Here is a 27,385-nt window from a genome sequence, read left to right on the forward strand (position 1 = left end):
TGACTTGAGAACGTTTGCCCTGAAGCCGGGGGTCGGCAGCAGTGGGGAAGGACGGAGAGAACTGTTCGCCGTTAAAAGCATTGTTTTAGTTTTGCATCCTTACCCCTTTCTGCCAATCGATTTTCCAGATTAAGGTTTTTATTTAAAACGCGAATCTTTCAGGAGAAGGTATTTTGTGAAGGTCTTGAAGACACTAGTCTTGATATTTCTCCCCCCCCCCCCCCAGTGAATCATTGGGGAAAGTAGGGAATAAGCAGTGAGAGCCGCTTCCTAAGAATTTGAAACAAGTTTTCACTTTTAAATGACAGGCCTGATTCAAGTTTGACTCCTGGCTGTTGCTGGTCACTTCGCTGTGTGACAGGAGGCAAATAGCTTAATCTTTTGGAACTTCTCAGTGTCCTCATATGTGAAATGAGAATAATGGCACAGATGGAGCTGGTGAAAGCCTGTAAAATGGTTCCTGTCAAGAGGGAAGCACTATCGTTGTTGTTCAGTCCAATCTCTTCCATTCTTGTTCAACACATACTTGTTGAGCCCCAGCTGGGTGTTTGGTAGTTGGAGGTTGGGTGCCCAGAGCAGCCTGTTCAGTCTTGTAGGGGAACAGGTGGTAAGTGTGGGAACAACTGGAGGCCTGTCATGTGTGAGGAGCACAGCAGATTGGTGCGAGTGGTGGGAACCAGAGATCAGGTAGCTGCGTGGAAGAGGGGGCTTTTCCTCAGGGTTAGGGAGGACCCCCAGGTTGTGTTGGACCACTTGGGACCAGTCATTGCTCCCCTCTGCTGCTTTTGCACATGGTCATCTTGATCCTTTCTTGTGTTAGGAGTTACTCCAGTTTGTAATTACACATCTCTTCTCCAAGGGCCATCAGAGCTGTGTCTGTGTAATCTCTTTTAGTGTACCCTGGCCCAGTGTGTAGTAGGCCCTTAGGGAACATTTGTGGATGAAGGAGGAGGGTACTCTTGAGGATTGAGTAGCCCTGTGTGTGAAGTGCTTGGCCCAGGACTTGAGGGCGAGTTGCAGACAATAAATATTAGTTGCTGGTGCTGTGTTTTGCTTTCTTTTTGAATTTTTTTCTAAAGCTTTCCAGGCCATTTTCCCCAAACCTCATTCCCTCAACAGTGAGGGAATAGTTAATAGTAGTAGTGAGTAGTAGTTAATAGGAGGTGGTGTTATGGAGTGCTAGTTCTGAAATTAGACCTCCTGGATTCACAGTCAGCTCTAAATTCTAGTTTGACCTCAAGCAAGACACTTACCAGTAGGTCCCCCAACTTGAGAAACAGATAAGACAGTGGTGCCAGCTCAAAGAATTGTTGTGAGGGTTGAAAAGATAGTATGGGAAGTGGTTTAACACTCTCTAGAGTCTGGCATGTAATGAGCTCTCAATTTTTCAGAGGTGGTTTTGTTTATACGTATGTATTTGTAAATTAACTGTTCAGAAAACTGAAAACATGAGTCATTCTGTATCCCAGAAACCCCAGGTTTGATGTGCTGGTTATATACATTTTCCTAATTTTCTTTAAACTCAATACATATACGATTATGAAAATAATAAGTGTTCCTCCTCATGCCACTTGAAATCATTTGTGCCCAACCCTTCAGGGGGCTTCCCAGGTGGAGCAGTGGTAAAGAATCCCCCTGCCAATGCAAGAGACCTAGGAGACATGGATTCGGGACCTGGAGGAGGGCTTGGCAGCCCACTCCAGTATTCTTGCTTGGAGAATCCCATTGACAGAGGAGCCTGGTGGGCTATAGTCCATGGGGTCACAGAGTCGGATGTGATTGAGCACACACGCCAGCCCTTCAGGAGATGTTGATTTTGCAGGTGTTTTTTGGGGGGGTGTTCATCTTGGGGTGACCTCATCATAGCTTTGGTGCAGGGCAGTGCAGTGGTTCCAGACTTGCTGTCAGTGAAAAGCACTCCAACATAAACACGTGTTTATTTTTTTAAAACACATAATTTATTTATACACCTTTACCTCTCTTGTAGGTCCTCAAAACATTGGGAGGTAACCGTAGACCAGCTGTCCGTCCTCACTGTTTATCAGATGTGGGAGAGTGGGAGGGACTCTGTGTATGGGTGAATATCCCTTGAGAACGTTCTGCCAGTGAAGAAACTGAGGTCCAGGCATGTTTCACCAGGGCCTCTGGGGTTGAACATCCAAGTCTGACTCCTGGGTTGGCCAGTTTCCCTTTTGGTGCCTCCGAGAAATGGGGTGAGTCCTCAGACATGGCGACTGGTTTTGGCCGGCTCATCAGGGCTGCCGTGGCTCGGAGGGCATTCAGATTGACCCTAGACAGAACACAACGTCCATGGCGCCCCCTTGAGTTGTGCGGGAAGTGGCCCACCCCTGCATTCCCCGTTCACATAGGGAACAGGCATGCACCTGCTATGAACCTGGTGCTGCCGGGGGCTGGGGGCTCAGCCAGGAACAGGCAGACAAGGACCCTGTCCTCATTCACTCGTACCCATCTCCTTACTTGCGAAAAGGGCTGGTCCAGTAATAGTACCCAACTTCTACGATTGTTGCAAGGACCAAACAACAGCAAAATGATGGATGACCAATGTTAAGTGCTTAGGAAAGAGCCTGACACACAAGAGTAGACAGTTTGTCACTGTTGTTATTTATTAGGATCCCAACAACATCCTAGCGGGTTAAGATACAGAATAGATTTTTGCCCCATTGCAGTAGTTCCATATGTTTTCAAAGTGGTAGGTAAGGAATTGGTGCCTCCATTCTGTCCTTAATAATTTAAAAATGCTGTGCTTTGCAGTTTCACCGTACGGCACTGGAAAGAGGGAAGTGTGTTAGGTGGCTTGGATTTTGAAAAACGTAAAAGTTCGTTTTCCCTTTCACATGTCTCCTCGTAACTGGATTTGAACACTGGAGAATCGAAGTTTTTTTTTTTTAAAGAATGCACAAAACCTACTCTAAAAGGGAAGTAACAGCACTCGAATATTGGTGAGGGGAGACGTCTGAGGGTGAATCTGTGAGAACTGAGTTGAGATCATGTGAGCTCTTATCTTCCAGGTGTCATCCCTAAGAAGCAGGAAGCTCATGGGTGTGATCAGTGATATCTTCGTGTTTGCTCTTGTGTGCTTAGTCATCAGTTGTGTCCAACGCTTTGTGACCCTCATAGACTATAGCCTGCCAGGCGCCTCTGTCCATGGAATTTCCCAGGCAAGAATACTGGAGTAGGTTGCCATTTCCTACTCCAGGGGATCTTTCCAACCCAGGGATCGAACCCCCATCTCCTGTGTCTCCTGAATTGCAGGCAGATTCTTTCCTTGCTGAGCCATTGGGGAAGTTTTTCAGGATATGGATTTGATGGGCATGAGAAAGTGGGCCTCTGCTCATCTTCCTGAGTGGGAAGGGGCCTGGAGCTGCCTCCAGGCAAAGCTGGGTTTCTTGGGGGATTCCGTTTCCCACAGCAGAGGGAAGGGAAGGGTTGTAGTCAGTTCCCCTCAGGGAATGGGCTTTGTTGTCCTGGCCCCTTCCTGAAAGCCAAGACTGGTTTCCAGAGCTTGGTTTTGGGTCTCTGTTACTTTGCCTAAGGGCCGTGTATTCATTTTTGTGTGTGGACACTTGTAACCCGGGAGCAGTCTTGAGTTTCGCTTACTGTGAAGTCTGCCAGCTCCTAGAGTGTGATAAAGAGGAAAGGCTTTCCCAGTGAGGACCTGCTCCAGAGCCCGGGGGATTGTACTCAATATTTTGGCATAGCCTGTAGGGGAAAAGAATCTGAAAAGGGTTATGTACAAATATCACTGGGTTGTACACGTGAAGCTAACACATGGTCAGTCAACTAGACTGCAATTTAAAAAAAGAGAGGATGGGCTTTAAAATGGCTCCCTGGGGTGGGGTAAGTTCTCCTTTCACTGGCGAGTTGCGCCTCGCTGGTTCAGGAAGCAGGTGGCTATGTGGCAGTTGCTGCCTCACCTGGTACCGTGCGAGACGGGAGGGGGCAGGGTTTGCCCCAAAAGCCTCAGGATAGTTGGAGGGAGGGTGTCTCTAGTGCCCATGGCTACACTGATGCGCAGGGGGCTCCTCCGTGCGCCGTGGGAGCTGCTTCTGCCCCTGATGAACTCCGAGCACGCGTTGGACCGCAGCCAGGACTCCTGGCGCCTCCTTGGAATAGCCCCTGGAGGCTCTTGCCTCGGGAGTGCTCCCTCTGCTGCACTTTGTGCTCCTCTGGACTCTCCTCCTCCTGTGTCTTCTGTTCCTCAGTCGGCATCAGAGTCAGACAGGCTTGAGGCAGGCAGGACTCTCTTCCCACGTGACTTTGGGCGAACAGCCTCTTGGAGCATAAACCCCCTGTTTCACCCCAAGCGGATGTGAGTTGAGACCAGAATGCAGCCTGGCTGGGCTTTGCTAAGCCTGGTTCCAGGGCTGGTTGCCCCCAGGGAAGGGATACTTTTTGTATTTCTTTTTTTGATAATTCTATTTATTTATTTATGGCTGTGCTGAGTCTTCATTGCTTCTCATCTTATTTCTCCAGTTGCAATAAGCAGGGGCGACTCTTTAGTTGCAGTGCACGGACTTCTCTTTGCCATGGCGTCCCTTGTTGCGGAGCACAGGCTTCAGGTGTGTGGGGTTAAGTAGTTGCAGCACGATGGGCTCTAGCGCACTGGCTCAGGGGTTGTGGCGCACAGGGTTAGTTCCTCTGTGGCATGTGGGATCTTCTCAGACCAGGGATGGAACCCATGTCTCCTGCATTGGCAGGTGGATTCTTGAGCCACCAGGAAAGCCCCTTGTATTTCAAATGGCATGGCACGTGCTAGCTGAGGCCCTTCCGGTCACTTTGGTCATCCCTGTCTCCTCTTTTTCTCTCACTCTCACATCCATTCCATCTGCCGGTTCAGAAAAATCTTCTAAAACCACCGTCAGACCATGTCACTGCCTTACCTGGAGTATACCAGTGGTTTCCCATTGCACCTTGGGTGGACTTCTGCTTCCTCACTACTGCCCTCGAGGCCTGTGATCTGTGCTCTTCACCCATCTCTGATTTCATCTGCGGCCTCTCCCTTCTCGCCTGCTTGTCTCCTTCAGGGTCCCACCCCAGGGCCTTTGTACTTACTGATCCTGTGCCTGCCCACGGCCACCGGCTCCCATCGCACTCCAGATTTCTGCTCAGATGTGTCCCGTCACTGAGACTCCCAGGCCACCATGATTGGAAGCACACCTCCCATCAGCTTGACTGTTAACCCTACTTGATTGTGCATAGCTCCTCCAGCCACTAGCAATGTGTCCTGTTCATCTGTGTCACTCAGTCGTCAGTTCCACCAGGCAGAGACTTCATTCTCTGCTGCATGCCCGGTCCCTGGAACCCAGCTCAGGGCGAGTTTGTTCTCCCCAGGTGTTTGGAGGTGGCTGGAGGGCCTGTCACAGCACTGCCACACTTGCACTTTGTGCGTCCCTGTTGTAGGGGAATTTCTCTCCAGCATCTCCAGGAGTCGCAGCTAATGCTCAGTGTGAGTACAGAGCAGGCCTCACAGCACGCTCCGTGGTGGTCTTGCTGTACATCCAGTGGGGCTCGGGCAGCCTTAGCAGAGGAGAGGAGGAGAGTCTGCCCAGGTTTCAGAGGCAGAGCAGGGTCAGGACTGAAGCTGAAGCTCCAGTACTTCGGCCACCTGATGCAAAGAGCTGACCATTGGAAAAGACACTGATGCTGGGAGGGATTGGGGGCAGGAGGAGAAGAGGGTGATAGAGGATGAGATGGTTGGGTGGCATCATCAACTCAGTGGACGTGAATCTGAGCAAATTCCGGGAGATAATGAAGGACAGGGAAGCCTCGCGTGCTGTAGTCCATGGGGTCGAAAAGAGTCGGAGATGACTGAGTGACTGAACAAGGGTCAGGACAGAACTGTAAAACTTGTTATGGTTACTTGCTGTGTGTTTATGTTGGGTCACCTGGAGTCTGCTGTGCTCAGTTGCTAAGTTGTGTCTAACTCTTTGCAACCCCATGGACTGGAACCCGCCAGGCTCCTCTGTCCATGGAATTTTCCAGGCTAGAATACTGGAGTGGGTTGCTGTTTCCTCCTCCAGGGCACATGGAGTCTGGATCATAGTAAAAAGAGTTGGTTGTAGATAGGCAGTGTTTGTGTTCTGGAGGGTAGACAGTTTTATCTCCTTGCCAGATTAGAGCTTGAATTCCCTGTGGGCCTGGTTGCCTGCGTGTCTCCTGCCATGTTATAAGTGGGGAGGTGCTCTTCAGTGGTTTTCAAATGAATGAAATACTTAAGGGCGGAGTGGGAGGGGGAGGGTTCCAATGCATCAAATGATGTATAATTCCCAATGCTAAAAATAATACTCGCTAACAGTTTGGCATGTCTACCTCTTAGGCAGACCTGAGAAGACATTGTAATTTATCATCATCAGGACATGGGTTTTAGTTTCTGAAATTTATTCTCTTTTAAATGCAGGGCAAGTTTTTGCTGTATGTTGCAGGGAAAATGTTTGCCCCAGAACAGCCCGCTTCGGGGCAGCTATGGGCTCAGGAATGTGCTATTTTGATGTGGTCCCTGAAACCACAGGTGCCCCGACCCACACGTCCTTGCTGGTTTGAGGACTGCTGCACCCCACAGCCTCAGGTCAAGCGTGGAGGGTTTTATTAGTTGTGGAATATCTAGGGAGAATCTCATTTTGTAGTTTAAATGTGACGAATGAGGCTGGATTTGCTGAAGCCACCTGGCCAAGCTGCCTTGAACTCTTTCTGAGCTCCAAGTCATGACTTGACTGCTGTGGAGCTGCTGCTGAAATGTGTCTTCAAACAAATTTCTCCACGCCCCAGAGACAAAGCAGCAGCTATCCTGGGAGCAAACTTAAATATACAGCTGGTTTTTAGGCAAAATGGAAAAAAAACCCTTAACTGATCATCTCAGTAAGCAGATATCAGAGGCTCCCCATCACCCGTTAGCAGCCTGTCCTGCTGCGGTGATCAGCCACCATGATCCTTTTAAGAGAAATCGTGGTCCTTGGAAGAGAAGCACTAAGGCCGGTATGAAAGAAGAAGTGAGACCTCTGATACTGAAGCAGTCTGGCTCCACATCTGAACATCAGCACAGCAATTTTGGTGAAGTTGAAAGTAGATGGAAAATAACACAGTCTCCAAACGCTTTCATTGTCCTTGTTTATTTCCCCAGAGACACTTCCTGGTCATCTTTTCTGGGTGTTGACTTCCCAGGTATTTTGTCTGACCTAGGCTTTTTTTTTTCCCCTTAAAAAGTGTGTGTGTGTGTGTGTGTGTGTGTGTGTGTGTGTGTGTGTGTTTAAATGCTGTTTACAGAAGTAATAGATGGTTAAAACAAACACACACAAAGAAAAAACTCTAGAAGTCTGTGATGTGGAACATGTTAAGCTCCCCATCACACGCCTCCATAGCGAGCCACTGGCAGTTTGGTACATGTTTTCTTGGGGCTAGCTTCTATGCTTGGATTAACAGGAGGAAATTGTTACTCTTAGCAAAACAGTGCTCAGACCTACACCCCTAACTTTGATGGTACCTTCTTCCCCCGCTTCATTTTGGACCATCTCCATATACATATGTACAGTGGTCCCTCAGTCTTTTTTTTTTTTTAACTTGCTCATTTATTTACCAGTTTTGGTTTTGATTGCCTGGTTTGATTTGCTGGGTTTTGATTGCTTCTCGCACCCTTTCTCCAGTTGCAGGCAGAAGCTGTTTCCCAGGCTTCCCATTGCAGTGGCCTCTCTTGTTGCGAAACACAGGCTCCAGGCACATGGGCTTCAGTGGTTGCAGCACTTGGGCTTCATAGCCCCCTGGCAGGTGGGGTCTTGGTTCCCTGGCCAGGGATTGAGCCCATTGCCTTCCACTGGCAGGCAGGTGGCCCTCCAGGGAAGTTCTGCAGTCAGCCAAGGGAAGGAGCCTCCCCGTGAGTTCTTTGTGACTGATGTGTCCTCAGTAATAGTCACGCAGAAGCAAAACATAATCCCCCTGAATTTTGAAATATTCCTTTCTTTCTTCCATGACCTTGAAGCAGTTAAGGAAAACCTGCTTTCTCTTGTCACAGTACTTTTGACACCAAACATGTTTTTTTTTCCCTCCACACCAAACAGTTCTCCAGTTCTCCAGGTTTGTAAGGACACCATTTGGGTGCCCAGGAGTTCATTTGAATTCTGACACTAACCACCCAGAGTTAGTGGAGACCTCACCGGTTAGGGGTTCAGTCCCACGAGACTGATGCCCCTTCAGATGCCAGCTGCAAGTAGTGGGTGGGTTTCCAGGTTATCGACACTCCTGTGCAGCTTGGTTACAAACAGGGATTCCCATGATGCCCTTGGCAGGTTTGGTAATTTGCGCTGCTGCTGCTGCTGCTGTTTAGTCGCTAAGTAGTGTCCAATTCTTTGTGACCCCATGGCCTGTAGCCCCCAGGCTCCTCTGTCCACAGGATTTCCCAGGCAAGAATATTGCAGTGGGTCGCCGTTTCCTTCTGCAGGGAATCTTACTTATGTTTACTGGTTTATAAAGGCTACAGAAGAAGAGCCAGCAGAAGAGAGAGGTAAAGTGAGGTCCAGAAAAGTTCTGAGTGCAGAAGTGTCTGTCCCCATGCAGTTGGGGTACAACACCGTTTTGGCACATGAATGTGTTCACCAACCCTGAAGCTCTGTGAACCCTGTAGTTTAGGGTTTTTGGTGGTTTGTCACATAAGCATGATCTATGAACTCAGTCTCCAGCTCCTCTCCCCTCCCTGGAGGATGGAGCTGAAGTTTCTAAACTATTAACGTCTTTCTTCTCACCAGCTCCCATCCTAAAGTTATTCAGGAGTCCACCAGGAGTAGCCTCATTAGAACCAAAGACTGTCCTGTTTCTGAGGGAATTCTAAGGGATTTTGGAGCTCTGTGTAAGATACTCTTATCACCCTTATCACTTAGGAAATTGCATGGGTTTTAAGAACTCTGTCAAGAACTGAAGGTAGAGACCACAAATACATTATTTCTCATTGTCACAGATAGACATAGATTTCTTAAACAGAACCCCAGAAGCATTAATTGTAAAATAACAGACTTGATAGTTCAGTTCAGTTGCTCAGTCATGTCTGACTCTTTGCGGCCCCATGGACTGTAGCATGCCAGGCTTCCCTGTCGATCACTTAACTACTGGAGCTTGCTCAGACTCATGGCCATTGAGTTGGTGATGCCATCCAACCATGTCATCCTCTCTTGTCTGCTTCTCCTGCCTTCAGTCTTTCCGAGTATCAGGGTCTTTTCCAGTGGCCAAAGTATTGGAGTTTCAGCTTTAGCATCAGTTCTTCCAGTGAATATTCGGGATTGACTTCCTTCAGGATTGACTGGTTTGATCTTGCAGTCCAAGGACTCTTAAGAGTCTTCTCCAACACCACAGTTCAAAAGCATCAATTCTTTGGCACCCAGCCTTCTTTATAGTCCAACTCTAACATTCATACATGACTCCTGGAAGAACCATAGCTTTGACTGGATGGATGTTTGTCTGCAAAGTAATGTCTCTGCTTTTGAATATGCTGTCTAGGTTTGTCATATCCTTTCTTCCAAGGAGCAAGCGTCTTTTAGTTTCATGGCTGCAGTCACCATCTGCAGTGATTTTGGAGCCCAAGAAAATAAAGTCTGTCACTGTTTCCATTGTTTCTCCATCTATTTGCCATGAAGTGATGGGACTGAATGCCATGATCTTCGTTTTTTGAATGTTGAGTTTTAAGCCAACTTTTTCAATCTCTTCTTTCACTTTCATCAAGAGGCTCTTTAGTTCTTTTGCTTTCTGCCATAAGGGTGGTGTCATCTGCATATCTGAGGTTATTGATATTTCTCCCAGCAATCTTTATTCCAGCTTGGGCTTCCCTAGTGACTCAGCTGGTAAAGGAATCACCTGTAATGTGGGAGACCTGCGTTTGATCCCTGGGTTGGGAAGAACCCCTGGAGAAGGGAAAGGGTACCCACTCCAGTATTCTGGTCTGGAGAATTCCATGGACTGTATAGTCCATGGGGTTACAAAGAGTCAGACATGACTGAGTGACTTTCACTTGATATATTGGACATCATTAAAATTGTTAATTAAGAACTTGTTTTCATCACTGAGAGACAGTAATTGTAATCACTTATCCTCAATAAAATGTAGTGAAAGCTTAGAGCCTGTGTAAAAGTGGATCTTTCAGTGGCCATTGAGCCTGTGAGAAGGCACAACACCGTTAATCACAAGGGAATAGAAACTAAAACTGTAATGAGGTTCGATTATACCCTCACCAGAACGGTTACAAATTAAAAAGACCCACAGCACCAAGTGTTGAATTAGAGGAACTGGAATGCTTACTCTGCTGCTGCAGGGAGGGCAGTGAATGTGATTATTTTGCTAATTTGGAAAACTGGCAGTATCTGCCAAGCTAACGTTATTATGCCTCCCTTATGACCAGCAGTTCCCCTCCTGGACACACGCACAAGGAAAATGTGCACCCACATCCACCTACTGACATTGTTCACATCGGCTTTACATCTGCTGGCCAAAACCTGGGAGCTCGGGGTCTGGGAATAGGAGAATTGATGGGTGTCCCTACAGCATGGATGCTCCTCTCAGAGCTGACGTTGTGCAGAAGTAAACTGTGTGACCCTCCTTTCAGATGGAGTTCAGTAGCAGGTGAAACTAACCTACAGTGAGAGAATTGGAACAGAGTTTCTGCTGGGAGGGTGATGGGCACGGCTGGAACCAGGCGCTGCCGTATCTGGTCTAGGACTCGTGTAGCTGTACACCTAGGATCCCGACACTTCAAGGATGCCACCACCTGAGAGGCTACATCGAGGGCTGGAGGGCTGCTCCCTGCTTCCCTTTGCCTGTACTCCACACCCACGCGATGCTATAGGTCTGCCCTCCTGTTTCCATGGGAGGTACGAGCAGTGCCTGATGGGTTGCTTTTTTTTCTTAGTGTTTATTTTGGGTCTTAGTTACAGCATGGGTGATCTTTGTTGCAGTGTGTGGGATCTTTCGTTGAGGTGCACAGACTCTCCAGTTGTGTCACACAGGCTCAGTAGTTGTGGTGTGCGAGCTTGGTTGCTCCTTGGCGTGTGGAATCTTTGTTCCCCGACCAGGGCTCGAACTTCCGTCCTGTGCATTGCAAGGTGGATTCTTAACCACTAGGCCACCGGGGAAGTCCCACTTTTTTTTTTTTAATTGAGGTATAGTTGTGTGTGTGTGTGTGTGTGTGTGTGTGTGTGTGCACGCATGCATGCTTAGTTGCTCAGTCACGTACAACTCTTTGTGACCCCATGGACTGTACCCTGCCAGGCTCCTCTATCCATGAGATTCTCTAGGCAAGAATAGTGGAGTGGGTAGCCATTCCCTTTTGCAGGGGATCTTCCCAACCCAGGGATTGAACCCAGGTCTCTTTCATTGCAGGTGGATTCTTTACTGTCTGTGCCACCAGGGAAGCCCAAGATATTTACAATATTACATTAGTTTCAGATATACAACATTGTGATTCAAACGCTTTTCTACATTGTACTCCGTTTAAAGTTATCATACAATATTGGCTGTTAGTCTCTGTGCTCTACACTATAGCCTCGTAGTTCATTTTATACGTGCTGGTTTGTACCTCCTCATCCTCTACCTGCATCTTGCCCCTCCTCCTTCATCTCTCCCCACTGGTAACCACCAGTTTGTTCTCTGTATTTGTGAGCCTCTTTCTGTTTTGTTATATTCATATGGTTTATTTTTAGGTTCCATATGTAGGTGATAACATAGAGTATTTGTCTTTCTCCTAATTGACTAAGCAGAGTACCCGCCAGGTCCATCCCTGTTGCAAATGGCAGAGTTCCGTTCTTTTCTGAGGTGGGGTAATATTCCACTGTCTAGACTACTCCTCCATCCATCTGCTGGTGGACACTTAGGTTGCTCCCATGTCTTGGCTGCTGTAAACAATGCTGCTGTGAGCATTTGGGTGCGTGTTTTTTTTTTCTGCATGTATTCTTGCCTGCTTTGTTGTAGATTAACTGACCATTGTTGCATGGTTTGCTTTTGGCCTCTCTATTCTGTTCCATCGATCTCTGTGTTTCTGCGCCAGCGCCATACTCTTGATTACTCTGGCTTTGTAGAGCAGTCTCAAGTCAGGGAGCATGGTACCTCTAGCCCTGTTCTTCTTTCAGGATTGCTGTGGTAATTCGGGGTCTTTCGTATTTCCGTACAGATTTTAGAATTATTTGTTCTAGTTCTGTAAAAAAAAAAATGCCATGGATATTGTGATAGCGATTGCACTGAATCTGTAGATTGCCTTGAGAGGTTTGGTTATTATCTTTCAGTCCACGAACACAGTGTGTCTTCTGTTTGTGTCATCTTCAGTTTCACTCGTTCTTGTGTGTGTGTGTGTGCGTGCGAGATTCCTGTTTGTTTATTTTGGCTGTGCTGGGTCTTCACTGCTGCACGGGCTTGCTCTAGTTCTCAGTATGCGGGCTTCTCACTGCAGCAGCTTCTCATTTTGGAGCACAGGCAGATTTTAGGGTGCATGGGCTTCAGTAGTCGTGACGCACGGGCTTACAGTAGCATGTGAAATCTTCCCGGAGCAGGGATTGAACCTGTGTCCTGTGCACTGGGAGGCAGATTCTTAATCCCTGGACTCCCAGGAAAGTTCTTCATTTTCTTTCATTAGTGTCTTAGAGTTTTCTGAGTACAGGTCTTTTTAAAGCATATCAGATTTTGCTTCCAGATGAATTGGTCTCGAATTTGTTTTTGTTTTTGTTTTTTTTTTAAGTTTGATTTTTCCTTGAGCACATTGGGTTTGGGATGTGTGGTGAAGGGATTGTGAGCACATTCTCTCACACTCCTGTTGGGTATATTTAAAGTTCATCTCCAAGGCTCCTGGAGCTCTGGAGGAGACCAGGGATGCAGGCAGAATGGAGAAATGTTTGCTCGTTTGGTTGGGTGTGTTCACAGGCCGGGGGGAGTATTTGGCCCTGCCGAGATTTCTCATCCTCTTTGTTCCCGTTATTTAGTCATGAAACTGGAGTGAAGAAGTATGGGCTTTTGATCTATTATCCAGGATGATATACCCCACCTGTCACAGGAAGACCTTTTCTTTTTTAAATCAGGAAAATTAAAAATGTTCCCGTACTGGGACTTCCCTGGTGGTCTAGTGGTTAAGACTCCATACTTCCCAGAAGGAGGGGGCACGGGTTCGATCCCTGGTCAGAGAACTAAGATCCCACATGCCGTGCCATGTGTTGTGGCCAAAATATTAGAAAGTAAAATAAAGCATGTTTAAAGTATCCCCCAAAATGTTCCTGTACTTTTTCAAGATTTATCCTTGAAATCAGGAGAGCCTAGTAAAATTTAAGTGAAAGTGAAAGGCACTCAGTCGTGTCTGACTCTTTGCGACCCCATGGACTATACAGTCCATGGCATTCTCCAGGCCAGAATACTGGAGTGGGTACCCTTTCCCTTCTCCAGGGAACCTTCCCGACCCAGGGATCAAACCGGAGTCTCCTACTTTGTCAGGCGGATTCTTTACCTTACCACTGAGCCACCAGGGAAACCTGACCTTCATGGGAAAAGAATCTAGAAAAATGTGGATATATGTATATGTCCACTGATTCACTTTGCCAGTTCATTCTGCTGTACAGCAAAGTGATTCTGCACAGCAGAAAGGAACACAACACTGAATTAGTGCTGCTGCTGCTGCTAAGTCGCTTCAGTCGTGTCCGACTCTGCGCGACCCCATAGACGGCAGCCCACCAGGCTCCCCCGTCCCTGGGATTCTCCAGGCAAGAATACTGGAGTGGGGTGCCATTTGCTTCTCCAGTGCATGATAGTGAAAAGTGAAAGTGAAGTTGCTCAGTCGTGCCTGACTCTTTGCGACCCCATGGACTGCAGCCCACCAGGCTCCTCCACCTATGGGATTTTCCAGGCAAGAGTACTGGAGTGGGGTGCCATTGCCTTCTCCGAACACTGAATTAACTATATTGCAATTTAAAAAAATAAAAAGCAAGAGGGGGACTTTAAAATAACAGGATGCATCAGGCCCAGGAAACTTGGTTGAACCGCTAGAATTTGCAGCTTGAAGACTACTAAATGATGAAAAGGTCCTAAGTATGATTCTCTGAAGGGAAACCATGCCTGGGATGTGCTGAGTAGTCCTGTAGAGTGAGCGTCTGCCTGTGTGTGGAGTAGTCTCGAAGGACAAGCCCCGGAGTATGGCGGGGTCCTGGCGGTAGCACCAGTCAGCCCTCCTTTTGAGGGCTCTGTTGTCACAGCTCTGGGGGGCTCTGAGGAGCTGTAGCCCTCCCTCCCCACAGATACCCCTCAGCCCACCTTCCTGGGAGGGTAAGAGGGCAGGACTGTTTCTTGCTGTCTGCAGGGCCAGCAGACACGTAGCCTCTGAGTCTGGTGGGTTGATTGGTGATTTTTCTGTATTCTTTCTGTATTTTCCAGATTTCAGCAGTGAGAATGCCTTACTCTGTCATCAGGAAAGGGGTTATTACATTAAAGAGTATCTTACTTAAGGACATATAACTGCACAGCAGATTGAAAATTGAACCCTTACGATAGAAAGCCCTTATAAATCAGCCCACAGGCCAGTCAAAGGAATCATGACTCAGCTCACATTAGGAATTTTGGGGCTGATATTTGGATCTTGTGGAGGTTCTTGGTCATAATTTTGGGTGTCAGATTTTAGTTTACAGCCCTTGAGTATCACTTTAAATTAAAAAGAATTTTTTTTTATTTGACTGCACTGGGTTTTAGTTGTGGCATGTGGGATCTAGTTCCCTGACCAGGGATTGAACCCAGGCCCTGTGCACTGGAAGCATGGAGTCTTAGCCACTGGACTACCAGGGAAGTCCTGAATATCACTCTTGAGGTATTGGAGATACCAGAGTGCCATTAGTTATGTAATTTGTCATTAGTTATATAGTTAGTTATGTAACTATGCCCTTAGTTATGTAGGTTCTTTAAAGGCGCCTACTTTTAAAACTTAGATTCATTTATTTTAAAGGAAACTTGGTCTCACTGCATTAAGTTGAAACCAGCATTCCTTGCCATGAATATTTGTTAGTTGAATTGATGAAGGTCCAGTCAGATGCTGCTGCCGGCAAAGGCTTTGAGCCTCAGTCACGCCGCTCTTTTTTCTTGAATGGGAAGATGAGCAGGCATTCAGAGGGCGTGAAGGCTGTGTCAGCACTTCCCTGAGACGCGCCCTGTGTTATAACTAGAAAGCTGCCAGGGCAGCCAGGCAGTGTCTGTCACCTGGTGCCCCACCTCCTGGGTCCCACCCCTTCCTCAGGGCACTTGGGTTTTTTGGGTGTCTGACGTATCATCTGCCCTAAGAGGAATGGAGGAGAAAGGCCTGGGTGGCTGGGGGTGCCTGTCAGAGGATCTGACCTGATCGTGTGTGATTGTCCTTGACCTGCTGTGACCCACCCAGCCAGGGGCTGTGACCCCCACACTGACCAGGACTTTTTTCCCAGCAGGAGACCACCGTCCGCAGCTCCTGTGAAGATGTCCACACCAGACCCAGCCCTGGGAGGAACTCCTCGGCCAGGCCCTTCTCCCGGCCCGGGCCCCTCCCCTGGAGCCATGTTGGGCCCCAGCCCGGGCCCCTCCCCTGGCTCCGCCCACAGCATCATGGGACCCAGCCCAGGGCCTCCCTCGGCAGGACACCCCATCCCGACCCAGGGCCCTGGAGGGTACCCTCAGGACAACATGCACCAGATGCACAAGGTAGGGCGCCCCGGGCCCTCAGCCCCGCCAGCTGGGTCCACATGCGCAGGGGCGGGGGGTGCGCAGTGTGTCCTGAGCCCCACTGCGAGCTGGCAGCCGTCCTAACCCTGGGTCTCTCACGCCTGTTGTTTTATTAATGAATAGAAGTGTCCAAATCCTGAAAGAGGGCCTCCAGCCCGTGGTTACATGCTTGGCTTACCTGAGTGACTCACTGAGCACAGCAGCCAGTGCCCTCTGTCCCCGCTTGATCCTCTACTTGGGCATCATTGTCCTGCCCACTGACCTGAGTGCATCAAGGATGCTGTAGCCAGTGAGATGAGAAAAGCCGCTTTTCACACATATAACTTTCCTCTTTCTTTGTATTCCTGGGAGGTGGTTGGAGGAAGTACTCTCTTATGGATAAAAAGCATCTAAAGGAAAAGGTGCCTTTTTCAAGCATCTGGGATCACAGGTGTCCATCACAGTAGAAGATACAAGGCCTGGGGATGAGGGGTCTCTGCCTGCCCCTCTGGCTTCCCTGCCAGGCTGTCCATGTGTTCATACCCCAGTTCACTTAATCCCTTCCTGCCAGCCCATCAGGTGCAGGTATGTATTGTGCCCATTTTGCAGATGAGGAAGTAGGGTCTCAGCGGGATGGTCACTCAGCAGAGCTATCTCATCCCTTTGGTTCTCCCTGACCTCAGGCAGGTGCCACCCGCCCCTGACCTCCAGCACAGTGAGGTGACACCCCTCCACCCTACCCATCACCAATATATTCCTGTCAACTTGGGTTCAGTATCTGACTGGTCATTTCTTCTTAGAAAGCTGTTGATGATTCTCTGACCGCTGCCCCCAGTGCTGACTTAGGCCTGTTTCTCCTCCGTTTCCCCGTCTGTTTTGTTTCTTCCTGTCCACCTGACACGTCTCTCAGACACCTGCCATGTGTCTGGCTGGCCCAAGAATTGAGGTCTGGTGGTCCCCACCCCTTCCCCTGTCTGTAGAGAGCTCCTGCCCTGGGGGAGGCGAGCCTGTCTCTCAGCTCCCCGAGCCCAGGGGAGAAGGAGCAGAGGGCAGGCCCCACCCAGGGGTCTGCTCAGCATCCCAAGGGCCCCACACTGCTTCTGGTTGGGAAGCTGCCCCTCTGCTCTTGGCCCACGCCTTTTCCTCTTCCTCCTTTCACGGTACATGTTGAGCTGTGGCTGACTTTGCTGGGCCACCTCTTAGACCAGAGAGCTGGACATTGGCATCCGAGCCTGGGAGGGTCTTGGAAGATGTCCACTTTGCCAGCCATTCCGTGGGGGGAGTGCTTAGTGCTGAACATCAGGAGGGAGGCTGTGTGTTTCTGTCCCACCAAGATCTGACGGTGTCTCCTAGGAGGGGCAGAACGATGTTACAAGCGGCCCCCTCCCCGCTAGCAGGCAGGAGGCCGATCTGGGATCAGTGAGGACATTTGACTGTTGCTGCCGTACCTCATGGGCAGGAGTTACTGCCTGTCTCTGATTTACAGTCTCCTGGGCTAGAGGGTCCCTGTGGTCGCAGGGTCTTCTTGTGACTACTAGAACCGCTCCTGGCCTGGAGCTCTGTGTGTGCTTCCCTTGTGAGACTTGGGCCATCAGAAACTGTCCCCACCTTCCCTGGTGTCCTCGTCCAGCTGTGCCCTTGCCCCCAGATCACCAGTCTGCGGGTCCCCTGACTGGTGTTATTTCACGCACATGCCTTGACACCTGAGTAGGCATCAGGACCACGTCTTGGACCTAAGCTTGGCCATGGCGGCTCAATAAGTGCCTGGTGACTTTGGTTGCACATTTTCAGTGATCTTGAACTTCTCTCGTGCGGTGCATTTCTGTGCTGTCTCTTCGCATGCCCCCTTGCTGATCCTGCCTTGTCGTCCACTCTCGCAGCCAATGGAGTCCATGCATGAGAAGGGCATGTCGGATGACCCCCGCTACACCCAGATGAAGGGGATGGGGATGCGGTCAGGGGGCCATGCAGGCATGGGGCCCCCGCCAAGCCCCATGGACCAGCACTCCCAAGGTATGGTTTCCCTTCTCTTCCCTCATGTTTGTTGCCCTCTGGAAGTCCCAAGGTCACTTTCCTAAAGGAGTCATCCATAGATGGATTCCGAGGACCCAGGACAGTTGAGCCTTGTGGTATACCCTGCCATGGAGGGCTGTTGAGCTTGGGCTTAGCTGGCACCCTGTTCAGGCCATTTAGTCCCAGAGCAGCCCCAGGAGAGTGGATACTGGTAGGATGGAACCGTGTTCCACGCCAGGTGTTAGACAAGGGCTGGGCAGGACAGGGTCCTTAGGATAGTGGCTCTGGTGGCACCCAGGAGCGGATGGGAAATGTAGACTCTGAGAATTCCCTGTTGGGAATTCCCTGTGGTTAGGACTTCCACTGCAGGGGCCCTGGGTTCAATCCTTAGTTCTTGATCTGGAGAACTAAGATCCCGCAAGTCGTGTGACACAGCTAGAAAAAAAAGGAAAGAGAAAGCAGACGCCTGCTCCCTGCTTCAGACCTGCTGAGTCAGAATCTCAGGAGGGGGCAGGGCTGGGCTTTATCTTAGCTGAATGTGGGTGGCTTCCTGTCAATGGGGCTGGAAGCTCAGGGGCTCTGCAGGTAAGGGAAGTAGGGGGAGTGGACCTGCCCAAGGCGAGGGGCAGTGGGGCGGGCCCAGAGAAGGCCTGGATTTTTGTGTCACCTCTAATTTAATCGTTGGCAAGTTACTAAGTAGGCCGAACCAAGCGCTATGCAGGCTGCCAACCAGGCTGTAAGTGTGTGCCCTCTGGGCGTCTCTTGTTTGAATCATGAGTATAGTCATTTGGCCGTCCTTGTCTCAGGGTAGGGGCCAGTGTAAGCTGGGCCCCATCTTTTCCTTAAAAATCACTGGATATGTGCTGGCAAGTGACCACCCAGACCCGTGTCTCCCCACAGGTTACCCCTCACCCCTGGGCGGCTCTGAGCACGCCTCCAGCCCGGTTCCAGCCAGTGGCCCATCCTCGGGCCCACAGATGTCGTCTGGGCCCGGGGGGGCCCCGCTAGATGGTGCTGATCCGCAGGCTTTGGGGCAGCAGAACCGAGGCCCAACACCCTTCAACCAGAACCAGCTGCACCAGCTCAGAGCACAGATCATGGCCTACAAGATGCTGGCCCGGGGGCAGCCCCTTCCCGACCACCTGCAGATGGCCGTGCAGGGCAAGCGGCCGATGCCCGGGATGCAGCCACAGATGCCAGCTCTACCTCCGCCCTCCGTGTCTGCAACAGGGCCCGGGCCCAGCCCTGGACCAGCACCTCCAAATTACAGCAGGCCTCATGGTAGGGCCCACCGCCCCTGACCCTTGGGATGGGGAGGGGTCTCAGAGCCAACCGACAGGAATGTGGACATGTGCATTGGCAGGTCTGGGCTCTGCCGTCCGTTGGCTTCCCTGGCACTGGGGCTGTTGGTGATAAATGGTGTTTCTCTAGCTCCCTTGTCTGCTCCGGTGCCCACACCAAGGGGCTCCTTGTTGGATGTGTCTCCTGGAGCCAGGGCTGCCCGTGGTGGGGGCAGGGTGCGGGGCCGGGTGCAGGTATAAATACAGGACATGTTTTATCCTCTGGTCTGTTTCTCCTTGCGTGTAGGTATGGGAGGGCCCAATATGCCCCCTCCAGGACCCTCAGGCGTGCCTCCTGGGATGCCCGGCCAGCCCCCCGGAGGGCCTCCCAAGCCCTGGCCTGAAGGTGAGCTCCCTCTGTCCTACTGACGTGTCTGTGCCCTGACTCCCACGTCGAGTTCATACCGTGCAGACCCTGAGATGAGCCCGGTCAGAGAGTGGGTCAGGGACACGTCTGCTGCTTCTGCCATCGTCTTTGGGTCTCACCTGGCCTTGCTTGGCCCCCAGAGCCTTGGGTTTGGTCCCATTCCTCTCTACCTACCCACCCTTGTCTTTTGGATCACAATGACCCTGGGATCTCTGAGCCAGTAGCAGGAAGAGAGGGACAGTAAGGCATGAGTCCACTGTGTGACTCAAGTGAGAGGCTGTGGAGCAGACACCATCCTTCAGGATGTGGTGCCCTGAGCCCAGAGGTCACGGCCAACCCCTTTCCCTCCCGAAAATGCCCCCAGTGCTGTGGGAGACAGGCTGGAGGGCAGGGAAACTCGAGGTTTTGTCACCCCTGTGTTTGGTGTAAAATGTAGTTAGTACTTATTTCAGGGTCACATCTGTGAGGTCAAAGCTGTGGATAAAACAGATTCATTCCTGTCGTCTTGGGGCCTGAGGATCAGTAATGGGCATTAAAGAGCCAGTCCTGTAAATCGAATTCTGCTGCAGCTGGGGTGGGTGGAAGGCAGGCTAACCCCATACCCACCCCGGGTCGGCACCTGGACCAGTAGGGGCTTTGGAGAAGGGATGTGCAGGCTGAGACCTCGAGGAAGAAGAGGGAGCCAGACCTCTAGGAAGTGAGGAGCCATGGGGCAGTGAGGGGTGGGGGTCCTGGGAAGCTGCCCAGCCCGTGTCAGCCTCTGAACGAGCTTGTCCCCGGGGCAGTCAGCGCCCCACAGGCTCTTCACTTTCTCCCGAGGCTGACCTGGGACTCAACGTGGTGGCCCGCTTCCTGTCTCCCCCCAGGACCCATGGCGAATGCTGCTGCCCCCACGAGCACACCTCAGAAGCTGATACCCCCACAGCCGACAGGCCGCCCGTCGCCTGCACCCCCTGCTGTCCCGCCCGCTGCCTCCCCTGTGATGCCGCCCCAGACGCAGTCACCGGGGCAGCCAGCCCAGCCTGCTCCCATGGTGCCGCTCCACCAGAAGCAGAGCCGCATCACCCCGATCCAGAAGCCGCGGGGCCTGGACCCCGTGGAGATCCTGCAGGAGCGGGAATACAGGTGAGGTCCTGCCGCCAGCCAGGGGTGCCCCCCAACCCTGTCAGCTCTGACACGCATTGATGGTGGTGCTCAGTTCTAAAGACCAGTGGGGGATGTAGCCAGAGGTCCCTCTCCTGCCTTGGCCCCCAGCCTTCTAGTTCTCTGGTGTGTGTGCATCCTTGCAGAGAAACCCCATGTGTGTCAGAATAAATGTGTGCACACGGCTTAGTTTGGGTACAGAGGATTTATGTGCACGTGGAAATTTCATAGATTTTGCAATACCTCCCTCCACGGAGGTTGTACAGATAGACATATGTTGGAATGAACATGCCTGGTTCTCCTTTCCTATCCAACTTTTGGCTCATCTGCATTCAAAAAGTCTCCGGGCGAGCCTTGTGGTGGACATTTCTGAACCATCACTCACTGTTGCCTGCCCTGCCCAGGCCTGCTGGGCACTGGACACTGTGAGGGGCCTGGCACACAGATGTGTGTCCCCCTGTCCAATAGTGCTGGGGGAGCCTGAGATTCACTGCCTGAACACCTCGTGCTCCCACTGTTTCTCCATTGTGTTTATAACCTCTTCAGGGCTGGCCTCCCTGAGTAACGGCAGCTCTGTCCAGGGAGGGGGCCTTGCCTCATTCACCTCAAATCCCCAGATACATCAGTGACTCAGCTTAATGACAGTCTTCAGAGTGCCTCTCCAGCTGTGATGAGCCCTGGAGCTCCAGCCCCTGGGCCCAGGTGCCTCCCCTCCTGCTCCATCGGAATGGCTTAAAGATGGCCTGCCCAGATTTCCCCTGTCTCCTTTCTGTCCCTGTTCCCATGTACCTACCGTCCAGCACCAAATGGACCATGGGACCTTGATCCTTGCTTGCAGTGTCCCCTTGGTGAACTCTCAACTTCTTTTCCCCCAGCACTGTTCACCGTGCCAGCTGGTCTGCACCTGCTCCCCAGCCTCCTTGCTCTCCGCCTTGCCTGTGCAGTCTGTTTTCCCACGCTTAACTTACATTATATCTATTTCTTGGGTTAAAACTGGCTTTCCATGATCAATTTTGCAGCCCTTTTCTCTTTAGTCCCTGCCCAGTGCTCTGTCCTCACCTCCTTGACTCTCCTGGTTCCTCTTTGTATTTAACAGGTTAGACTCATTCCTACCCCAGGGACTTTGCACATCCTGTGCATGACTACTTGGTGTTTATTTAAACTTTATTGCCAAGGCCTCCATGTGGTGGAGACTCTGACTCCCACACCCCTCATCTCCAGCCCCTTCTTCAAAGTACTTCTCTGGAATAGCCGTAGATACTTAATTTTTTAATTTCTTTATGGCTTTTCCTCCTGATAAACTTATGAACTCAGTGAGAGCAACCAGGAGCCCTGGTTAGTCTTGTTTAGTGCTGAAGCCCCACAGCTCAAGTGGTCCCTGGCATACAGTAGGTGCTTGATAAGCAAGTGTGTGAAAAATGGGGATTATTTCGTTTGAACTTTATGCTCTACCCCGCCTTTTTTCTTTTTTTTTTTTGGCCGTGCTATGCAGCATGTGAGAACTCAGTTCCCCAACCAGGGATCGAATCTGTGCCTCCTGCAGTGGAAGCACGGAGTCTTAACAACTGCACCTGCAGGGAAGTTCCCTGTTTGAACCTGAGACCAAACCTGTAGGGTTACTCTGAGGGGTCTCCCCACTTCATAGCTGAGTAGCTTTCCAGGGCCGGGATGGAGGCCCCAGCCCACCTGACTCCAGAGATTCGCTCCCACTGCTGAAATGCCAGAAGCCAGCTGTGCACTTTGAGAGTTCCTGTTTGCTGCGGCTCCTGGGGCCTCTGTGGCTGCCCTCCTGTATGCAGTCTTGTGTGCATCCTTTCTCTGCCTTCTCCTGTCTCAGAACTAGTGTGGACTCCACTGGATTCTTCTGAGGATCTGGCTTTAAAGAAAGGGAACCAGGGGGGTTCCCTGTAAACTGGTGAGATCTCACGTCATGGGTCATTTTTTCCATCTTCACATCCTAGGCTGCAGGCTCGCATCGCACACCGAATTCAGGAACTTGAAAACCTTCCCGGGTCCCTGGCCGGGGATTTGCGAACCAAAGCTACTATCGAGCTCAAGGCCCTCAGACTGCTGAACTTCCAGAGGCAGGTGGGCACAGACGTGGGCTCTGGGGTTAAGAAGAGACCCTTCTTGCCAATACTGATGCTCAGATTCAGAGAGATGCTTACTGGGCAGTTTTTTTTTTGTTGTTAATCTTTCTTTCTCGCTGTCTCTCTCTGCGTAGGGTCTTAGTGTGGCATGCAGGATCATCATTGCATCACTTGGGATCTTCATTGTTAGGCACAAGCTCAGTAGTTGTGGCATATGGGCTCCAGAGTGTGCCGGCTCAGTAGTTGTGGCTTGTGAGGTCTCTAGGTGTGGTTTGAGAGCCTGATAGTTGTGGCTGCAGGCCTAGTTTTCACAAGGCACGTAGAATCTTAGTTCCCTGACCAGGGATCAAGCTTGTGTATCTTGCATTGCACGGCAGATACACGACCAGCAGACCATCGGGGAAGTCCCTGGGACAGTTATGAAGTATACCCTGACCCTTAAGCCACAGTGCTCCCCCTCACACTCACTTACCCACTGTCCCTCCTCCCTCTCCATGTCCTGCCATTGGAATGAGCAAGTGTGGGCCTTCCTTAAGGTGGCCGTGGCCAGCTTGCAGCAGGAGGCTTGGATGGGTCTATTTCTGAGAGTCCTCTGCTTTTGAATGACCAGTAAGAACTTTTGTGTGTGGTTGAGAGAGTGCAAAGCTGGAGACCTGAAGATGTGAGAGGCGCTCTCTGGGTGTCCAGGGGCAGCCGTCTCCTGCACTGTGGGTGCCTGCTAGCGGCGCCCGGCTCCCTGCCCCAGGTCCTCTCCACGCGTGTGTTTGCACTCTTGGGTCCTCCTGGGTGTGGCAGCCTACTGCCTGGTTTGCATTGTGGAGGCACGTGGGCATCACCGAGTTACACCAGTCGCCAATTTCTCCCCTTCCTTCCCGAAGCTGCGGCAGGAGGTGGTGGTGTGCATGAGGAGGGACACAGCCCTGGAGACGGCCCTCAACGCCAAGGCCTATAAGCGCAGCAAGCGGCAGTCCCTGCGCGAGGCCCGCATCACCGAGAAGCTGGAGAAGCAGCAGAAGATCGAGCAGGAGCGCAAGCGCCGGCAGAAGCACCAGGTGCAGCCCCGGGGGGCAGCTCGTCAGCCCCGCGCTGTGGGGTCCCGGTTTTTGTCTGCACACGCGGTCTGCGTGTGTCTCTGTTCATCATAACAGTATTCTAGGCGCCGAGAGTACTTCAGTGAACAAAACCAGTAAAGACAGTCGGGGAGTTGGGCTGTATTCAAACGCACATATGACGTTTGGGGAGTTAATAGGGTGTCAGGAGACAGGACGTGGGGATAGACAGAGATGGAGGAGCCGTTCACACAGGGTGGTCCTTCAGAGAGGGCCTCCTCGAGAAGGTGGTGTCTGAGCAGAGACCCGAGGGAGGAGCCACACGGATGTGCAGATGACAGGGCTTTGGGGTTGGAAGGCACGCCGGTGTTCCGTGTGGTCAGAGTTGGGGGAGCGTGGGTGAGGGAGGGAGGCGGTGAGGACAGGGAGGTGATGGGACGGGCGTGTGGGGCCTTGTGCAGAGGGGACCACTCGGGCTTGTGCTTGGAGTGAGGTGTCTGAGCAGAGGCAGTATCTGACTGAGGTTGTTACAGGGTCTGTGAGGGAGACTAGATTCTCCATTCAAGCAGGGTTTGGGATCATTTGGTCTGTTTACATTTATATTTATGTTTTTAGTTTTACTTAATATAAAAATATTTGTATTTTCTAAAGTTTTTCTCCAAAAAACTTTTTTCCCCCCTATGTATACACAGTAGTCAAAAGTTAAATAGCTGTCTTTTAAAAATATATAGACATGTTGACCTGTTGAAAGTATTACTAAAGCCTGATTTTTAATGTCTACGTTGTCTTCCATCTCCGAGTGCTCAACATTTAGTGGTTTATGAAACCATTTCCCTGTCTTGGGACACACAGCGTATTCTCCACTTCCCACTGTTAAAAGTGACGCTGGGCTAGGCATTCTTGGACTTGAATTTTGGCACCTGTCTCTGCCATTTTTCTTAAATCCCTTGCAGTGATGGTTTGGATGGGGGAGGGGATGGGGGCGCATTTTGCAGTGGTCAGTAGGCCCTGCCAGGTTGTCCCAGCCAGGGCAATTGCCCTGGCTGCTGAGGCGGGGTTGGAGGGGGGCCCTTCTCACCACACGGTCCCCATAGAGAATGGTGGACCTTGTCAGCAGGCAGTGTCGCAGGACCAGTTTGATCGCATCCCCTTGGTTTTCACCAAGCCCGCTTTGGCGTTTCGTCTCCCTCGGGGCAACATCCCGTAGTCAGTCGGCTCTTCTCTGTGCTCCCTGCAGGAATACCTCAACAGCATTCTTCAGCATGCCAAGGATTTCAAGGAATATCACAGGTCGGTCACAGGCAAAATCCAGAAGCTCACAAAGGCGGTGGCCACGTACCACGCCAACACCGAGCGGGAACAGAAGAAGGAGAATGAAAGAATCGAGAAGGAGAGAATGCGGAGGCTCATGGTACAGTCGGCTGTGGTGACCTGGGTCCCTTCAGGAGGGTGATGGGTGTTGGGAGCCTGGGGATCAATCACCCAGGGTTACGCTAGGGCATTTTGCTGCTTAGTGTTAGAGGTGGGACAGAGGAAGAAAGGATTTGGGAGTCTGAAAGACCTGGCCCCAGGTCTTTGCCTGGTCACCCTGACTGTCAGTGACCTCTTGACCTCAACCAGTTAGCCAGCTGCTCTGTGGTCTCTGAAGGCTGGAGGTGGCACTGCCCCCTAGTGGGACAGCCACCTATTATGTGCCCAACCTCGCCCCCCCTTTGCACGTAACCACGTATTATTCACGGAGGGTTCTCTGATTGGGCCAGTATCAACAGTCCTGTTGCGTGGACAGGGACCACAGTAATAAGGAGGACATGGTCCCTTCCCTGGTGGGGTCATGCTGGCCCTAGAGAGACAGGTGCCCACAGAGACAGACAAGGTGGTTTTGGGGGGTGAGAAGTGCACAGAGGAGAACGAAGCAGAACCAGGGAGTGGGGATTAACTGGGTGTTCCAGGCAGGGTGGGCCTGACCCACGACTGCAGAGCTCCTGGGGCGGGGGTGTGCCTCTCAGCACAGAGGGGAGCCGAGAGCATAGACTCGACGCGGGAGGAAGCCGTGTGTGGGGCTCAGTCAGTAGCCCCTGGAACAGCGTGGTTCAAGGCAGTGAGGTTGGAGTCCCAGCAGCAGTCATGGGGGCCTGGCAGGCCATAGAGGGCTTTGGCTTTAATTCTGACCCTGAAGGGGAGGCTGTGAGCTAGAGGAGGGCAGTGTTGTCTGATGTCTTCTCAGAAAGCCACGTGGGAGAGTAGTGGTTCGGAAAAGGTGGAGAGAAAGGTTGGAATTTGGGTGTCTTTGTGAACAGAGGGGATGGGGCTTTTTTCTCCCCAATCTTAGTTTGGCCACACTTCATGGCATGTGGGATCGTAGTTCCCCAACCAAGGATCGAACTCACACTCCCTACAGTAGAAGAGCGGAGTCTTAACCACTGGACCACCAGTGAAGTCCCAGGATGGGCCTTTTAAATGGCTCCTGCAGGACCATGTCTGTCCAGCAGGACTCTGTGGGGCCTGGTAGGGTTGGGGATTGGGGACGTTCTGCAGGGGAGTTCATAGATCACATCAGTGAGAGGGTTGAATAGAGCACAGTGTAGGCCATGAGCTCAGTGCTTCCTAAACGTGGGTCTGGCCACTGGTTAGCAACACCCCACAGGCTTCTGAGTCTGTTGGCTGCCCTGGGTGCTGGTGGACAGGTGAGTCACAAGCTTCTGTCATAACCACCCGCTTCCGCAGGCCGAGGACGAGGAGGGCTACCGAAAACTCATTGACCAGAAGAAGGACAAGCGCCTGGCCTACCTCCTGCAGCAGACAGATGAATACGTAGCTAACCTCACGGAGCTGGTGCGGCAGCACAAGGCTGCCCAGGTGGCCAAGGAGAAGAAAAAGAAGAAGAAGAAGAAGGTGCGCCCCTTAGTGGGGCTAGAATGGCTCTGTGTGGGCATGCACCTTGGCCTTCTCTGTCAGGGGCTGACTGTGTCGCTCTTCCCTTCCAGAAGGCAGAAAATGCTGAAGGACAGACGCCTGCGATCGGACCTGATGGCGAGGTGAGGAACCAGGGGTTTCTTCTTGTGGACATGCCAGCCCATCCCCAGAGGTTAGGTCAATTTCACCCTTAAAGTTTTTCCTTCTGAAATTATGAGATATATGGTGCTGGTAAGAGTCCCCCTCGGTCCCCTGACACCCCCCACCCTTCCTTGCCCCCACTCCCCAGACAGCTCATCGTTCACATGTGGGTGTGTTTCCTTCTGGGGCTTTTTCTGTTCACGGGTTGTTATTTATTTCTCAGTTCTTTCTTTAAAATTTTAGACTCCCAGGAGAGGTGTAAGAACAGTACAGAGAGCCTTTGTGTGTTCATCACCCTCATTCCCACTGTTCATACTCATTTTTTATAAGCCATTTGAGAGTCAGATGCCAACATGATGGCAGTCTGCTGCTCTGTATGTTTCATGTGTACATCCTAAAAACAAAGCTGTTCTTTTCCGTAAGTGTACAGCAGTCAAAACCAGGAAATGAACATTGACGCAGTACTGTCATCTGATCCACAGCCCTTGTACAGACTCACAGTTGACCCCCCGGTGTCCTTCACAGCAGCAGGAAACCCTGGCGTGACTCAGGGTCTTTCTCCGTGCATCACATGGGGAGTGTGTGGCGTAGATTTCTTCCCTCACTGGTGATGTTGACCTTGATCCCTTGGTGTCAGCCTAGGCGTCT

At 51.2% G+C, this 27,385-nt stretch overlaps 1 protein-coding gene across 3 annotated transcripts in view; it reads left to right on the plus strand.

The window, feature by feature from the left end:
* SMARCA4 (SWI/SNF related, matrix associated, actin dependent regulator of chromatin, subfamily a, member 4) overlaps window positions 1-27,385 on the plus strand; it is an 89,945-nt gene that overhangs the window by 729 nt on the left and 61,831 nt on the right. For all 3 annotated transcript variants that reach the window (XM_052643971.1, XM_052643972.1, XM_052643973.1), the window contains exons 2-11: window positions 15,429-15,681; window positions 17,562-17,694; window positions 18,595-18,975; window positions 19,282-19,380; window positions 20,268-20,526; window positions 22,506-22,632; window positions 23,513-23,686; window positions 24,921-25,094; window positions 26,408-26,575; window positions 26,668-26,718. In XM_052643971.1, coding sequence (XP_052499931.1) covers window positions 15,460-15,681; window positions 17,562-17,694; window positions 18,595-18,975; window positions 19,282-19,380; window positions 20,268-20,526; window positions 22,506-22,632; window positions 23,513-23,686; window positions 24,921-25,094; window positions 26,408-26,575; window positions 26,668-26,718 — 1,788 coding nt within the window. In that variant the 5' untranslated portion in view covers window positions 15,429-15,459. The remainder of the gene's footprint in view (window positions 1-15,428; window positions 15,682-17,561; window positions 17,695-18,594; window positions 18,976-19,281; window positions 19,381-20,267; window positions 20,527-22,505; window positions 22,633-23,512; window positions 23,687-24,920; window positions 25,095-26,407; window positions 26,576-26,667; window positions 26,719-27,385) is intronic.

This window comes from Budorcas taxicolor, chromosome 7 (assembly GCF_023091745.1).
Source record: "Budorcas taxicolor isolate Tak-1 chromosome 7, Takin1.1, whole genome shotgun sequence".
Taxonomy (NCBI): domain Eukaryota; kingdom Metazoa; phylum Chordata; class Mammalia; order Artiodactyla; family Bovidae; genus Budorcas; species Budorcas taxicolor.